At 49.5% G+C, this 16,444-nt stretch overlaps 1 protein-coding gene across 2 annotated transcripts in view; it reads left to right on the top strand.

Moving 5' to 3' along the window:
- Positions 1-16,444, top strand: part of ACTN2 (actinin alpha 2) — a 64,719-nt gene that overhangs the window by 38,630 nt on the left and 9,645 nt on the right. For both annotated transcript variants that reach the window (XM_037037353.1, XM_037037354.1), the window contains 8 exons: positions 813-898; positions 2,216-2,308; positions 3,830-4,060; positions 6,127-6,274; positions 7,636-7,786; positions 10,271-10,379; positions 13,413-13,553; positions 15,138-15,320. In XM_037037353.1, coding sequence (XP_036893248.1) covers positions 813-898; positions 2,216-2,308; positions 3,830-4,060; positions 6,127-6,274; positions 7,636-7,786; positions 10,271-10,379; positions 13,413-13,553; positions 15,138-15,320 — 1,142 coding nt within the window. The remainder of the gene's footprint in view (positions 1-812; positions 899-2,215; positions 2,309-3,829; positions 4,061-6,126; positions 6,275-7,635; positions 7,787-10,270; positions 10,380-13,412; positions 13,554-15,137; positions 15,321-16,444) is intronic.

The following is a 16,444-nucleotide window of genomic DNA, read 5'->3' on the forward strand; positions in this document are numbered from 1 at the left end:
ACTATTACACAACCCGGTGTCCTTTCTATTAATATCCTCTGGAAACCCAGAGACTGGGTTTCACTTCAGGGAATTTTAACTTCATTCCGTCCCGTGACTGAGTACCATGTAAAGTGAAAAGACAATTCAGCGAAAATGGCTTTGCTGAGTCGGAGGAGGAAGGGAATGTGTCACATGGTTCTGTCTCTGTCTTCCTGTTGGTCAATTCGGCAGCCAACACAGATGGTAGCAAGGGTCGGGGCGTGCACAAGCCATGCACACCCTTCTCTCTCAATGTTTGGTCGCCCCGGGTGACCTCTGTAAATGGCATGGTAAGTGTGCGCGCAGAGGCCTCACCTGCCATGCCTCTCTGGGGGGTGCAGCCAGTCGCCGAGCAGAGTGCGTGCAGGCAGCTGTGGGTGTGATGGGGAAGTGGCTGGAGAGACGGGGCTCTGTGCTTGGCTGCTGTTCCCAGCATCTCACAGAGGGACGCACGGGTGCCCCACAAGTCAGTGGGGAGTGGGCCCCATGAGCCAGTGGGAAGTGGCCACAAGCTCTGACTCTGACCCGCAGCCACGGCTCCTGTGGTAATGCCTTGATGGCATTTCAAAAGCCCACCAAGGGGAGGGAGGAAAAGAGGCCTCAGTGTGAAGACTGGGGAAACACTGGTTTAAATCATGCTGTTCACGAACCATCTGTCTGAGGTTTGGGACTGTGGGCCCGAGAGACACGGAAAATCGAGCGGTGCAAACCGACTTGTCCCTCCCTTGTTCACCCTGGTTTCTGCTCTCCGTGTGCGTGTGTGTTCTCTGTGCTGTTTTTCCCTCCCTCAGACATTGTGAACACCCCCAAACCGGACGAAAGGGCCATCATGACGTACGTGTCCTGTTTCTACCATGCTTTCGCGGGCGCGGAGCAGGTACCCACCACGCGTCCGTCGGGGCCACGCTGCCCCTCCGCATGGGCGTTGGTTGTGTGTGTGTGTGCGTGTGCGTGTGCGTGTGTGCTTCACATCTTACCTTGGAATCTTTCTGAGTGTTTCGTGATGACCTAATATGGCAAGTTCCAAACTGTGAATGCTCTTTTTTTAACAGCATTAACTTGAGATAGTTCCTGAAGCATTTGCACCCTGCCTTCCTTCTGTGATGTTATTTTACTAGTAAACTGTGGGAAACATGGTGCTTTAGGAACCAAAGGTGGAGTAAAGGGGACTTTCCCCAATGCGAGCGAGTGCCTCCCTGGGCCCTAGTCCCCAGAAGCTGCCTTCATTGCTCCGGCATTGCTTCTAGCATCTTTCAAGACAAATCCCATTTTAACTGAAATGGGGAAAAGATTACAGTGTTAGAACACCCCCCTAAAAAATTCACATTTCTTAGGACAAACAGCCTGAGGGGTGGACAGTATGGGTAAATGTGTTCTTTCCTCCGTATTTATCTGTTTCTGTCTCTGGCCCCCTCACTTGGCTCCCCTTGGAGAACCCTGGTAGACTGGGAGGGGCAAAGGCTGTGTTTCTCTTCTGGTCCCTTTAAGACCGTCAGCAGCATGTGAGGATAACTGGACATCAGCCCATACAGGGTGTTGAAGGCAAGGCTTTGAGACAGGCTGTAGGCCTGCGAGCCCGGATGGCATGCGGCTCTTCTCCACTCATTCTGTGACCGTGGATCGGGGCACGTTGCCAGTCCGGGCCCAGGTTTTCCTCCACAGAAGGATGATAGAGAGTGATTACCTCACCAACTTCTCATGCAAGTTAAACAAAGTGGTAAGGCAGGTTCAGCTCTGGGGAAGGATCCCATCTGAACTCCGTGCAATGACGTGTATACTCAGGACCAGTCATTTGAGCTTTGGTTCTCACAGGCTGAGGTCATTCAGAGAGTTCTCACCCCGTAGTCCTGAGGCCAGTAGCGTGCTCCAGTGGGCCAACGTTCAGGGACCTGAGAATTTGGTTTCCTCGACCCATACATTTCTGTTACTAACTTGCTTGATGTTTTACAAAGCTTGTGTTCAGACTAATGTTATCTCCCCATTGTTCCCTACAGTACATTCAGCCTGCCGTGTAAGTCTGTGTGAAAACTGTAAAAAAGGTGTGAAATGATTCATGCCCTCAGTCTTATCCTCCTTCACCCAACTCTGCACCATGTACGGCACCCCCACCATCCCCCTCACGCCCGCCACGCTCAGTTTTGTGTGTGCGTGTCCCATCAACGGAGCTGTCGTGTTTACCTATTGTGTTTTACAGGCCGAGACAGCGGCTAACAGGATATGTAAGGTTCTTGCTGTGAATCAAGAGAATGAGAGGCTGATGGAAGAATATGAGAGGCTAGCGAGTGAGGTAAAGGCAACGGTGACCCTCAGTCCTGTCTGTACCCACCCAGACGGTGAGGCGAGAGGGTGAACACGGGTTGTCAGTATTGTTTTCTTTGCATTTTTCATCCCAGATGGAAAAAAAGTAGGAAAATACAGTTGAACTGAGAGGTGGTTCATCTGTAACCACAGAATTATCAGCACTGAGGGGCTCCTGATGGGCTTTGCAACCAGCCCAGAGCACGGAGGCAGTTGGCATGTTCGGGAAGCGGAGTGTGGCATCATTTCCTGCTGGGCCCCTCCAGGGGAGAGTTCCCCGAGATGACATTTCACTGCATGACTTCTTCATGGTTCTGACATCACAGTGGCTGTGCTCCGTGGTCAGAGGCCTAGTCCACGGTGACCCGGCTCAGAGGCGCGCACCCAGCCTTGCTAGACATGGCTCAGCCTCCAGCATAAGTCCCTAGAGGGAAACACAAGGGAGGCCAAGCCCTCTGGCCTGGTGTCTGCACATGACCTGGTGCGCGGCAGCCAGCTGCTCGGTGAGGACAGCACTCTCCCTGGGCTCTTTCGCTCCAGTTTTAGCATCAGTCGGAACTCAGCAGCCTCGTCGCCCACGGTCCGGGCCCCTTTAGATGGAACTCGCTCACTATCACGCAGGCCACACACCAGATGACCTTTGTCCTGACTGCACGTAGCCCATACACGGTCTGTTCTGGGGAGAGTACCAGGACACTTGCTCCAGCCTGACCGGGGGTTTCTCTCTTCTCCCTGCTGCGGTGGAGGAGTCCGCCTGGCCTGTTGTTTGGTGCCAGCGAGGCACCAGGGGCTGAAGCCCGGCCAGGAAGGAGGACGATGAGCCTCGGGAATTGCGTCCCGCCCGTTCCTCCGCAGACTCTGAGGCCGTGGACGCATTGCCACTTTAACTAACTTTTATTGTGCTGCCATTTTCTAAGCAATCTTAAGTGGAAATTTTCTGTGGCTTTTCAGCAGGTCCTTTCTAAGACTTTGGTAGTAATTCAGGAGAGTATGCCTTGTCCTCAGGTATTCACTAGATATCAAATCAAAATATACTTTGGCATTGAGTCAGTCCCAGACTTACAATACATCAGTTTAGTACATAAATTCATTAGGTTGGAGCTTGAGTTAAACCCACTTCTTCGCTGATTTTATTACACTACATTTTGCCATGTCAGGTGATTTTTTTATTTTATTTATTTATTTTATTTAAAAGCTCCATCCAGCATTTGTCTGCTAATGTCTGGTCCCCGAGTTTTCTGTAAATGTCACACATTTGTACAACATGACTCGTGCTGACTCTGAGTTCTCGACTGGTGTGTGGTGTCGCTGGGTGATCGCTGGTGGCCCTGGGGGGGATGCTGGCCTGTCTGTCCATCACACTCAGACGTGCCTTTCCTCTCCCTTCAGTGGGGCATCGCACTTCTGCAGTGGTAGGAACATTAAGTTAATCCATCCCTAATTGTGAGGTCTTTTTTACGTGGGGACAGTTTGCGGGTGTGTTTAACAGCACTTACGTGTTTTGGCGCAGCTTTTGGAATGGATCCGCCGCACGATCCCTTGGCTGGAGAACAGGACCCCTGAGAAGACCATGCAGGCCATGCAGAAGAAGCTGGAGGACTTCCGGGACTACCGCCGCAAGCACAAGCCCCCGAAGGTGCAGGAGAAGTGCCAGCTGGAGATCAACTTCAACACGCTGCAGACCAAGCTGAGGATCAGCAACCGGCCCGCCTTCATGCCCTCCGAGGGCAAGATGGTGTCGGTGAGTAGCCCGGACCTCTTCCCAGGGGCTGCTGAGGGGTCTCAGCTCGGGAGCAGAGCTTCGGCCCGGCAGCCACTTCATTCTCGGTGTCTCCTCCCCACCGCCACACAGCTCTGACTGCCCTCTGCGCTGGTGCGGTGCCTCCCCAGTGGGGGCCTTTAATGAACCTTGATGAACGGCCTCATCCTCTCCTCCCTCTGCGTGCCTGGCCAAGTGTGCCAGCACCTAGGCCCCGTGACCTCTGCTCCCCACTGTTGCCTCCCCTGTTCTACCTTCCTCCCTTTATTGGATCTCTCCCATTGGCACACAGAGACCTGTAGAACCCACCAATCAAAAAGTAAGGCCTCTATGACCCCATGCCCCCGTGGAGCGTCCTGTTGCTCAGCTGCCCTTCACAGTGGAACATCTAGAAAGTGTCCTTAAGAGACTGGTTTTCAGCGCTCCACCAACTCCCCCACCCCGACTCTTTCTACTCTTCATGCTGAAGTAACCTGGCTCTGTCCCCTCCCCTGAGACTGTTCTCATCCATGGCAACAGCATCCATGTTGATGATCTGATCAATAGTCACTTTACTTTCTGTTCCCTGTAGCTGCCAGCCTGTTTACCGTTGCCTCCTCCTGAAACTCTTTCTGTCCTTGAACTTACTGTTTTCTTCCTCACCAACGGGTCCTTCTGTCGCTGCTACAAGCTTGGCCTCCTCTGCCCGGCCTGTGCATAGAGGTTCCTGGGTTCTGCTGGCCGTCTCCTCTGTCCTCAGGCCACTGGGTGATCCTGCCCAGGCGTGTGGCTCTGATTGCCTCCCAGACGCCTGTGCACCCAGATTCTACTCTCCAACTCCGAATGCTCCTGAGTTTAGGTTCATGGATTTGCTTGGATGTCTCAAAAGCGCCTCACGCAGCCCAGAATGCCCTGTAGTGCTCTGTTAGTGGATGGTGCCTCCCAGAAACTGAAGCCCCAGACCCTGGTGTCACTGCTGACCCTCCACCCCCTTTCTGTCATTGCCTCGAATCCAGTCCCTCACTTAGTCTCAGTGGCTCCACTTCCAGATCACATCTTAAACCTGTCCCCTTCTCTGCACTCACTGTCTTCCCCTGACCAGGCCACCAGTCTCTCTCCTTGGACCCCGTACTAACTTTCTCACAGCCTCTTCTTTTTCTTTTGCCCCTAAAATTTATGCTGTTCATAGCAGCCACCACTATCTTCCTGAAATGTAAGTTGGAGTGTGTCTCGTTCCTTCTAAAATCCCTCCAGTGACTTCACAAAATATTTAGAATAAGGTGCAGACTCATCCTCCTGGCCTCCAGGTTCCAACGTGCTCAGTCCCCTCCCCTCCTGGCCGCTCTGTCTCTCACTCATCACACGAGCACGCCCCCCAGGCCTCCGGCTTGCTCCTGGGGCCCGGAACGCTCACTCCACTTCTGCACAAAACTGGCTTTTCTGTCACAAGGTCTTTGCTCAGATGCCACCTCCCCAAATGGGAGGGCTCTTCTCTAAGTAACCTACCTGAAGGACCCTCCCCTGTGGGTTCTCAGCCTCCCCAGTCCTGCATAGTTTTTCCGTCACAGCACGTCACTGTCTGACACGGATGGGCTTAATCATTGACTGTCTTTCTCCACAGCCAATGTGAAGCCTGCACGGGACAGGGACTTGCTAGGTGTTGCTCCTCTTACATGCAGTCTCTGGCTCATGCCCACCCAGCATGTGCGTGATGTCTAGGAGATGGCAGCTGGCCACCGGCTGGCCGAGCCCGGTCACTGAGGGAAAGTGGTTGTAAACTGAGTCACTTTCTAAGTGGTTGTGAAAAGGCATCCACATCTTCTGGCCAGATTAGTAAAGCCCTGTATGCCTCTGTCCATATCTGGAGAGTCTCAGGCATTTGTTCACTCGTGAGGACAACTATGCCAGTTTTGAAGGGCCCTGGCGATAAGTAGACATTTAGAAGCTGGTACGTTTGACTGGTTATGGGGGAAGGTGAGGAAAGGGAAAGAAAACAGGAGGACAGTGTCCACCGTACAGTGCCCGAGAGGCTGAGTGGGACACCAGGCCTGGCCTGTCCTTGCCCCCAGGACATCGCCGGGGCCTGGCAGAGGCTGGAGCAGGCGGAGAAGGGCTACGAGGAATGGCTGCTGAACGAGATCCGGAGGCTGGAGCGCGTGGAGCACCTGGCCGAGAAGTTCCGGCAGAAGGCGTCCACGCACGAGACCTGGGCTTATGGTGAGCGACCCAGCTCGGGGTGGGGACAGAGCCATGGGCGCAGTTACTCACTCTGTCCTGATGTCGGGGACCTGCAGGCGGGGGTCCTCGCCTGTCTCCCCTTTGCTCTCTTGTACTAAACCTCTTCTTTTCTGATCAAGCGAATAATGTATCTGTCAAAATGCCTTCTTCCCACACTTGCCTACGCAGAGCCTCGTTCTGTCCCCCTGACTTTCTTTACTTGGTTCTACAAGTATCTGTTCATCCCCTAACTGTGCGTGAGATAGGCTGGCTTCTGCTGACAAGATGTTTGTTAAATGCCACAGAGCAGCCTAATTTCCTGCCTAGAAAGTTGCTTGGAATGGAAGAAGGCAGGCAGCACTGTCTACTCTTAGCATCCATGTCACCCAGACCTGCCTCCCTCCCTCAGCTCTGCTCAGTCCTGTTCCCGCAGCCTCGAACGGTGGTCCTGCCGTCGCCTGCAGGCTGCTGTTTGCTGCGCTAGGTTCTTGTCCTGTCATAGAATGGGGTGTGCCCTCATCCTGGGGTCCTGGGCGCCTTCTCAGGGTGTGACTGATGGGATTGCCCCCAGGAGACTTACAGCCCCAGCCTTGTCACCTGTTAGCTCTGTGTCTCCGAGGAGAGTCCTCACCTCTTAGTGCCTCGGTGTCCTCTTCACAGTGGGAGTGACAGAGATCACCCCCTACCCCACCTCACGCACCTACACACACAGAGTGTGGAGGAAGATGCCGTGAGTTCACATTTATAAAGCATTGAAATCAGTCTCTGCCACATAGCGCTAGGCTGTCACTATTAAATATGTGATCATTTGCTTTCTGTTTCTAGCTTTAAAGAATTAAATTCTTAAAGGTCACCAACCAGGGAAAGAATGTGTGTCTAGCCATTGCTTGATGTAAGAAATACTTGTGGGGAAATAGGTAGACATTCAGAGAGGAACTGTCTGATTTATTAGGAAAAAAAACTACAGACTACATTTACCATGGAAAGTAAAGCTTTCAAACAAAAAGGATTAGAGTAGTCAGACAGAGTTCAAGTGCTTTGCCTGATGAGTCCAGGTGACTGTGAGCTAATAATTACCAAGTTAACTGAGGGGCGCACTGGAGAATCACATCCTTATTACCAGGATCACAAACAAGGCAGGTGTGTTATTAGAAGCAGCCTGCCAGCTTCCCCTGTGTTTGGAGACCGGGGCTTTCATCGTCCGCAGAGTGATGCCTGAACCTGGGTGTGATGCTGCCACCCGTGTTCGGCCTGTCTCCCTGGCCCTCTTCTCCAGGTTAACAGTCCCTGAGAACTGTGCAGGCACAGAGAGGCTACTGTGTCACTTCAGAGTGTTCTCACTCTTGTGACAAACTTTGCAGGCAAAGAACAGATCCTGCTGCAGAAAGACTACGAGTCAGCGTCACTGACCGAGGTGCGGGCCCTGCTGAGGAAGCACGAGGCCTTTGAGAGCGACCTGGCAGCGCACCAGGACCGCGTGGAGCAGATCGCCGCCATCGCTCAGGAGCTCAAGTACGTGCAGCCGCAGACACCTGCAGGTGTGGGACCGTGGAAGGCTCCCGGGCCTGGCCTTCCTTTTCTGTGCATAATTTAGGGAGAGTGAAGCTGGAGGAGTCTGGGATAGGATGTGTCCTGTTTTTCTAAAGGACGAACTGTTTTGCCTTTGGTTCTCTGGTGGTGGGGGATCCCCGTGTGCCTCGTCCTGCAGCACCCAGTCCCCACCTGGGACTGCAGGCAGTCTACCTGCAGGAACATGTGGCACAGCAGGGGTCCCAGGGCGCAGCCGGCACAGGGCGCCCACCGGGTCCGGGTGCAGGTGGCGACCACACTCCCGTCCAGAAACTGAAACAGAGGTAGTGCCTCAGCTCTGCAGGAGGAGACAGGGCGGCCCTGCTTCACCATCCGCCAGTGCCGCTCTCTTCGGGATGCAGCCTGGGGCCGAGGCCGCCCTCCGGGAGAGGCTGCCCGTTGGTCTTTCCAAGTTTCTCTAAAGACCCTTGCCTTCTTTTCATAAACATAAAATTTCATCCCTACTCCTTTCCCCTCATCATAATCACTGACAGGTTTGCAAATTTTTAGAGCTTGTCACTTAATGATAACATAAATGTTTATTTCATTATGTTGTATTTTAAAATTCCCGTGGTCCGTATCTCTTAATTAACAGATTTGTCCTATTTCAAGAGGTTTTTTTTAGCTTAGACAGCCTCTTAGCAGCGTGCTGGTCTCCACATCTGTCTGCGCGGCAGTCTCACTTCTCCCACTGACACTCGCACACGAAACGGGGGGTGAAAGAGACTCAAGCCATTCAGTGCTCTGCAGTAGCTCCCAGGAGTCAGTTGAAATGGTCTTAAGTGTTGCTCATAAAAGTTAAGTAGTACTAGTTAATTATTCCTATGATTCTGGGTATATTCAATGCCTATCTCTTCACATAGTCGAGAGAAGAACCGCGTACAGAATTTAAATCTGGGCTCCTCTTCATGTTATCAGTGACCCTGTCCCTTTTAACTTTCCTAAAATAAGAACTCAAACTGTGTGTGCAGTTCTCAGACTGTATGTAAAACAGTGTGCCCCGCCGTGCAGGCCCCGACTCCTCGAGAGAGGTGTGTGTGGCTCCAGCTCGTGTGAGTTAAGAGGGTGGAATGCTCACCCTAAATATAACCCCAAGCCCCCAGCCTTGGTGCCTCCATTACTCAGCAGTGCGACTCCCGGCTTTTGTTTTGAAGTCTTTCTTCTCTTTAATGACAACATTTTGAAGAGCTGCAGCCTTTCCACTTCACATTCAAGGCTGTGCAAAGTGCTGGTGTGTTTGGTTATTTAGTTATAAAAACAAGCGTAAGAATCTTAGTTCCTCTCAGTGACACCTATGTGTGTGTAGAAAGCTGCTCATAAGTACCCAACGAACTCTAATTCGGTGACGGAGAGCTTCTCAGCCCCTGGAAGAACTCCAGGATCTCAGCCATATGCGTCTCCTTTACTCAGTGACAGAAACAGTGACATTCAGTGAGGACAAGTTAATGTTATTTAAGAGGGGAAAAACAAGTAATGAACAGCCACTGCCCAAATTTAAGGTCTTATTAAAAACAAGGTTTGTTAAGAACTAAACGTAAGTGTAGGGACTGGGTGTGGTCGGAGAAGGTGCCCTTGGCTGGGCTGCTTGGGGGGCGTCTCCTGAAGATGCCTTTAAACCTCTGCAAGTCTCACTTTGATCTTAACTAGAGGGTGTTTAAATTCTCTACAGCATTTAGTCTTTTTTATCCCTGGAGATACCAGGTTGACCTTCCAGTCGAAAATTTGCTTGGTAGTGGCTTCACATTACATCACAAAAGCCCCATTAGGGTGTCTAGACGGGCTGGTGGGGCGAGGAATCACTCGGTGAGAAGTCATCTTCTCGCTGCCACACGGTGGCCCAAGACAAGTTGGAACCTCTTTGTCCACCAGAGGGAGGGCTCTGTCCTGCCAGACATCAGACGTCCCTCCAGGGCCAGAGTCCCATTGCCCCTCAGCACAGGATGCTCACCTCACTGTGACAGGTGAGGCCCAGGGCCCTTGAGAGGCACCAAGGACACACGGGTGCAAGCTGACGCCTACGTCCCTTGACTCATTTTGACAGTCCAGTTGTCGTGGCATCAGCACGGCCTGCGGGGCTGTCCTCAGGTCAGACAGTTGGCTTCGCTTACCGGTACACTGCCACCTCACATAACGCTCTCTGGGGGTCCGGCCAAGAAATCAGAGGGAGAACAATCAACCTGAGGCATCAAAAAGACAGCCTTTGTCTCTGTTTAGAAACCTTTTGACCAGCAAAGTTTTGCTACTTTTTCTCAGAATTTGTCAGAATAGTGATAATGTTTGCAGTGGTGATGGTTAAGGAAACGCTGAAGTACCTGCCAGTTCTCTCAGAGCCTTTAAAAAATATATACGTGATCTGTTTATTTGGACCCATGTTCATTTTTCCTGATGTCTTCTGCGAAAACCAATCTTTCTTTTTACTTCTGACAGTGAGCTGGACTATCATGATGCCGTGAATGTCAATGATCGTTGCCAGAAGATCTGTGACCAGTGGGACAGACTGGGCACGCTGACACAGAAGAGGAGAGAGGCCCTGGAGGTGAGGTCTCGGAGCCACCGATGATGTGCAGCCTTATTTTTTTAAAGTATTGATTTGAGAGAGAGAAACATCAATTTGTTGTTCTACTTGTTCATGCATTCACTGGTTGCTTCTTGTGATGTGCCCTGACTGGGGATCAAACCCACAACCTTGGAGTATCGGGAAAATACTATAACCAACTCAGCTACCTGGCCAAAACAATGTGAAACCTTTTAATAGAGGCTTTTTTTGAGAGAGAGAGAAGGGGAAAGGGAAAGACAAAGAGAGAGAGAAACATCAGTGTGTGGTTGCCTCTTGAGGCACCCCTACGGGGGACCTGGCCTGCAACCCAGGCATGTGCCCTGACTGGGAATTGAACCAGCAACCCCTTGGTTAACAGGTCCACACTCAATCCACTGAGCCACACAAGCCAGGGCAAATAGAGGCTTTTTAACTAAGTCCCTGTTGTTTATTTCTCGTTTTTCTGTGGCACTACATGTATAAAACAAAACAGATTATCCAGTGAAAGGAGCCTCTAAAGAGAGTATGAAAAGTAGGAAAAAGAAGCAAATGGGAAGTTGGAAACTTTGTACTGTAATTTATCCATACAGCAGTGTATTGTACTTTTGAATTAAAAAATCCAGAGGTCACGAGATATGGTATAACTGATTTTGTATCCAGTAGTGATTACAGTTAATTTCGAAAAGTCCTTATATGAGAGTAAATTGAGCTGTGACAGAGTCAAGGTCAGGCAGAGCTTAACTCAATATGTGCAAAGGGAAATGGCAACAAATGTTGATGTAAGAAAAATAATAGAAAAAGAGTCAGGGTGAATTGGCTTTACTCAGGTTTAACACGTGGATACACAGCGGGCAGTAGCTGGTGTTTAACTGTACTGCAGCCCCCCCCCCATCCTCAGGGGAAAGACCAAGACCCCCAGTGGAGACACGAAACCTCGGACAATACTGCACCCTGTATATATGTTTTCTCCTATCGATACATACCGATGATAAAGCTAACTTTATAAATTAGGCCTAGTAACAGAGTAACAAAGACAATAACAAAATAGAACAATTTAAAAAATATACTATTGTAAAAGTTATGTGAATGTGGTCTCTCTCTCTCAAAATATCTTATTATCCTGTCCTCACCATCTTGGGCTAGTGTGAGATGACACGGCGCCTGTGAGGAGGTGAGGGGCGCTGAGCCATGCAGGTCAGGCTGTGGCTGACCTTCTGGAAATCCCCCTGAAGGAGGGTCGTCCGCTTCTGTTGATCCCGGATCATCGAACTGTGTGGATGCTGATGGTCGGGTGTCGGAGCAGAGGGTGTCCATGGTGGGGGAAGCGCAGTGTTTTCAGATGGTGCTTGACCGTGGGTAGCTGAAACCGTGGAGAGTGAAACCGCAGATAAGGGGGGGATGACTGTATCCACTTGCCTCACACCATGAAGACTCAGAGGACATGAAGGAAAGAAGCAGTCATCGGTTTTCTGAGACTTTTCGCCCTGACTGGGGAAATTTTAAAATACACGATACCAGATGCAATCCTAGATGCCAAGCGGCCGTTACATGTCCACCTAGAGAAAGCAGTGTTGAGAGAGGAAGGACCGGGTGTGTAACAGACACAGCTCATATATTTTAGAACGAGAGGGAAATGAATGTGATTATGGAAGACGTGTAGGTACCGGGTGCTTTTCCTGTTGTCTGCTCGCCTTCCTCTCCGCCACACGGCACAAGTGCTGCCATGCTGTGGCCGGAAGCCTTGTGCTTTCGTTTGCCTGAAAGGCAACCAAGGAGTCTGTGCTAAATGCTGAATGAGGACTGGAGAACATTACACTGTGGTTCTTCCTGCCTCCATGAGGTGAGTGGCTTTTGAGAAAGGCATCTTCTCCGCAGAGTATTGAGGAGAATGAGGAAGCTGCCCTGACTTTTCTGTTACCCAGCATGGCTGGGGAGTCACCTCCTCTAAGTTGAAAACCGGTTACTGCGGTTTCTGTGGCTTCTCAGTTTTCAGGGAGGTGGCACCTGGGGGCTCTGCTACAGACAGGGAGGGAGACCCAAGTCAGGAGGCCTCCCTTCCCCACCTTGGTTCTCATCTCGCCGCATGAGGTGAATTCAAGCAAGAGACAAACATGTAGAGTGGAAATGAGATAGCAAGTTCCTGCAGGAAACGCATATGAGCACAAAGCTGCAAGCAGGCGCCCAGCTAGTCGGAGTGCCCCAAGTATGGAGGAAAGGAAGTTGTTAGTAAGATAGTGAATTTGCTGTATACACTTGGTCTGAGGCTACAAATGGGTGGTTAGCTGATGTAAAGTACCCCGACTATTGGGGTTCAGGAGTTATGTACCTCAGCTGGCTTCTAGGTGCCTCCTCCTTCCCCTTGGGAATAATGTACAGCTGCAAAGGCTTTTTCTCTCAGTTAGTAAAGGCTCTTTGTCTTAGTGAAATTGTTACAGAAGCTCCCTTTCCCAGCATAGAGTCTCAAGGACTACTCACCCGCTCCCTGTATGATTCTTGATTGTGATGTTCAGGACAGCCAGCAATCTTAGTCATATTATTACAGAAGCCCTTTTTCTCAGCACTGTCTCAAGAACTCTCCCCTCTTCTGTGCAGTTTTGCTCGTCATGCCCGCGACACCCGACAGTCTCATCAAACTGAGCTCAGGACTGCTGAGCCAATTGCTGAGACATGCTTTCCTTTTGCTTCCAGCCTCCTGTGTTAAGTTCTTGGTTAGACAGGAATGGCGAGGGCCCTGGCTTTATTTTCACACTGGCTGCTCATTCCCAGCTGCTACCTAACAGATCTCTCTAAGTACTTTCAAAACCAGGCTACTTCAGAGGTTATCAGATCCTTCTTTGATTGAGAAGACCCTTCAGAGACCTGCAGGGCTCAGCCTGTCGGAACCAGGGCTGGGCTTGTGTATAAACACAGTAATGATGAGAGCATCGTGAGTGACCACATGTCAGGTGATGGTGCATTGTTCTGGAACACATGTACATTTTCAGATCATTTTTGTTTCATCTCTGACTACACTTGCTTCTGTTTCATCCTCAGAGAACTGAGAAATTGCTAGAAACCATCGACCAGCTCCACCTGGAGTTTGCCAAGAGAGCCGCTCCTTTCAACAACTGGATGGAAGGCGCCATGGAGGACCTGCAGGACATGTTCATCGTGCACAGCATTGAGGAGATCCAGGTGGGCCCAGTCCTTGCCATCCGACCCTCGTCAGTTTGTTTCGTTTTTCTGCTGAGAGAAATGTGGTTAGAAAGCCATGTTACCCTTTGAGCTTTAGCTTTAACATGTGCTGTCCACTGTCTGCTGCCAAGTTGACCGATGAACATCAGTCAGATGGTGGTGATTATATCTAAAAGGATCTGTTCTTTAACAAAAATGTGGGATCATTGAGCAAAACAGACATGAATGCTCTTGGCATCACTCATGGACAGTTACAAGTTTCCTGGCTGCTGAGTTAACTACGATGGAGAATGGGTGCACATTGCTGTTTATTGAAGTCTACCGAGTTTTGCCAGATGATAAACTATCAGCAACCACAAATCAGCACCGTATGCCTCCCACAATACAAATATTCTTTTTATTCCTGCTGGGCATAAAAGTTGTAAATAAGACAGGTAAGTGGCCATGTTAAGGGGGAGAGTTACTCTCCAATAGCCAGGACCCAATATAGTTAAAGATCATTGTACAGTGAATTTGATTTATAATAGAATATAAAAATAAAGTACTTTTAAATTCTTTTTTTACGTAAAATAGAGAGGTCATCAAAAATAATCCAAATATAAAGGAGATACTGAAGACTGGCATTTGAACCCACTTCTCCCTAGCAAGAGGCCTTCTAGAAGGGTTTGCACCTGGGTGAAAGGGAAAGAAATTACTTTATTGAACATTGCTTTTGTCTTGTGGAAGAGGCTGTGATGGTGTGTCTTGAGTGCACTCTGTCAGAGATTAGCCACCTAAACTCATTATGTTTGGAGTAAGTGAGGCTTCTAAGATGCCCAGGGAGCCATACTCAGTGCCCAAAGTAGTTTCTTTGTTCAGTGCAAGGTGCTGGCAGCTGGGCCGTGGTAGCACCTGAAATGAACATTACTTTGCACTAGAAGGTCGTCCACGTGCCGTCCACGTGCCGTCCACGTGCCAGCTGAACTGAGGGGCTGCTGTCTCACAGCTCAGGGCCAAATGGTCTGTTTGGTAGATGGTGGTTTTACGAAGCCTGGAGGGAACAACTTGGTTTCTCTTGGTTTCTGCATCTATTTTTTTTTTTTTGAGGAGTAAGGGAAATACTTCCTAGTGGTCTCTAGGTATAAAGGCAGCAAGTGCTGGGTTATTTTGTTGGACTTTAAAGGTAAAACTGTCATTAGAAAGAGCAGTGAAGTTCTACTCCTCAGTGGAGAGTAAGGCCTAAATAATAGCTGAGGATTGAAAATAATGAAAGCAAATAAGATTTTTTTTTAAAAAAAGAAAACATAGAAGACAGAAAACTGTACTTGAACAACAATTAAATAAAAGAGAAAAAAAATAAAAAAGAGAACATTGTTTTTTGAAGACTTTGTATAGTCATCAATTAAATAGTCATCCTGATACCTTTTGTTCCATGTCAAGGAACTTGACCTTTGTGCACAAAATAGCTTTTGCGAAACATCCAGAACTTGTTTCCCCCAGAGGTCTGTGCAGTTACAGAGACTTTTACACACGTGCCTGCAGGAACATGGGAGACTGTGAGGCTCACGTAAGTGAGATCGGTTTCCCCTCTGTGTCTCTGGTCAGAGCTTGATCACCGCCCATGAGCAGTTCAAGGCCACGCTGCCGGAGGCGGACGGCGAGCGGCAATCCATCATGGCCATCCAGAACGAGGTGGAGAAGGTGATCCAGAGCTACAGCATCAGGGTCAGCTCCAGCAACCCCTACAGCACCGTCACCATGGACGAGCTCCGGAACAAGTGGGAGAAGGTGGGTGGCAGGGGCTGGGCGTGGGGCTGGGCCCTTTGTGAACAAGCCAAGCCTGAGGGCGGTCATAAAAACCCAGAAGGTTAGAGTGACTGCTTGATTCTGCTTCGTTTACCCCACATTTGACAGACAAAGTATGTTCAATTCTTAGATTCCATTCAGCAACTTCTGTGGTTTGTCAGGAAAGCAGAGATGATTTTTCTTCCAGAAGGTCTTATAAATGTTGGCAAAATCTGTAAAAGTTATGATACTGGTACCATAAGGGAAACCATCTTTAAATCCCCAGCTGAAGATTTGGTGGCATCATCTTGCCTGTAGTGTTTTATTAAATAATTTTTTTTAAAGATTTTATTTATTTATCTTTAGAGGGGAAGGGAAGGAGAGAGGGAGAGAGATATCAACGTATGGTTGCTTCTCATGTGTCCCCTGCTGGGAACTGACCGGCAACCCACGCATATGCCCTGACTGGGAATCGAACCGCGATCACCTGGTTCGCAGGCTTGCACTCAATCCACTGAGCTACACTAGCCAGGTCTTTTTCTTTTTTTTTTTTTTTTTTTAAGATTTTATTTATTTATCTGTAGAGGGGAAGGGAAGGAGAGAAGGAGAGAAGGATCAATGTATGGTTGCCTCTTGTGGGTCCCCTGCTGGGAACTGGCCTGCAACCCAGGCATGTGCCCTGATCATTAAATAATTTTTAGAATATGGGATAAACATGTCCCAAATGTGTGTGAATTTTCAATTCAGAAGAATTGCTTAGAAAACTCTATCTGGGGAACTAAAGTACTCTTCCTACCTAACTTGCTTCCTTTTAAATTGTGGGGAACTACCCTTAAATTCAATAATAGCCCTGGCCGGTGTGCCTCAGTTGGTTGGAGCATTGTCCCATAACCAAAAGGTTGCAAGTTCAATCCCCAGTCTGGGCTCAGGTGCATGTGACCCCCTGGGTCCAGATGTATATGATAGTCAGTCTAGGCACCAACCCTTCCGGTCTGGGCACAGGAGGCAACCAATCTTCTTTCTCGCATTAATGTTTCCATCTCTCCCTCTGTCTCTAAGAGCAATGAAAAAAAAACGTCCTTAGGTGAGGATTAAAAAAATTTCAATGATTGTGAAAATGAGTTCAT

The sequence above is a fragment of the Sturnira hondurensis genome, unplaced genomic scaffold (genome assembly GCF_014824575.4).
Source record: "Sturnira hondurensis isolate 20B ecotype Veracruz unplaced genomic scaffold, ASM1482457v3 Scaffold0022977, whole genome shotgun sequence".
Taxonomy (NCBI): domain Eukaryota; kingdom Metazoa; phylum Chordata; class Mammalia; order Chiroptera; family Phyllostomidae; genus Sturnira; species Sturnira hondurensis.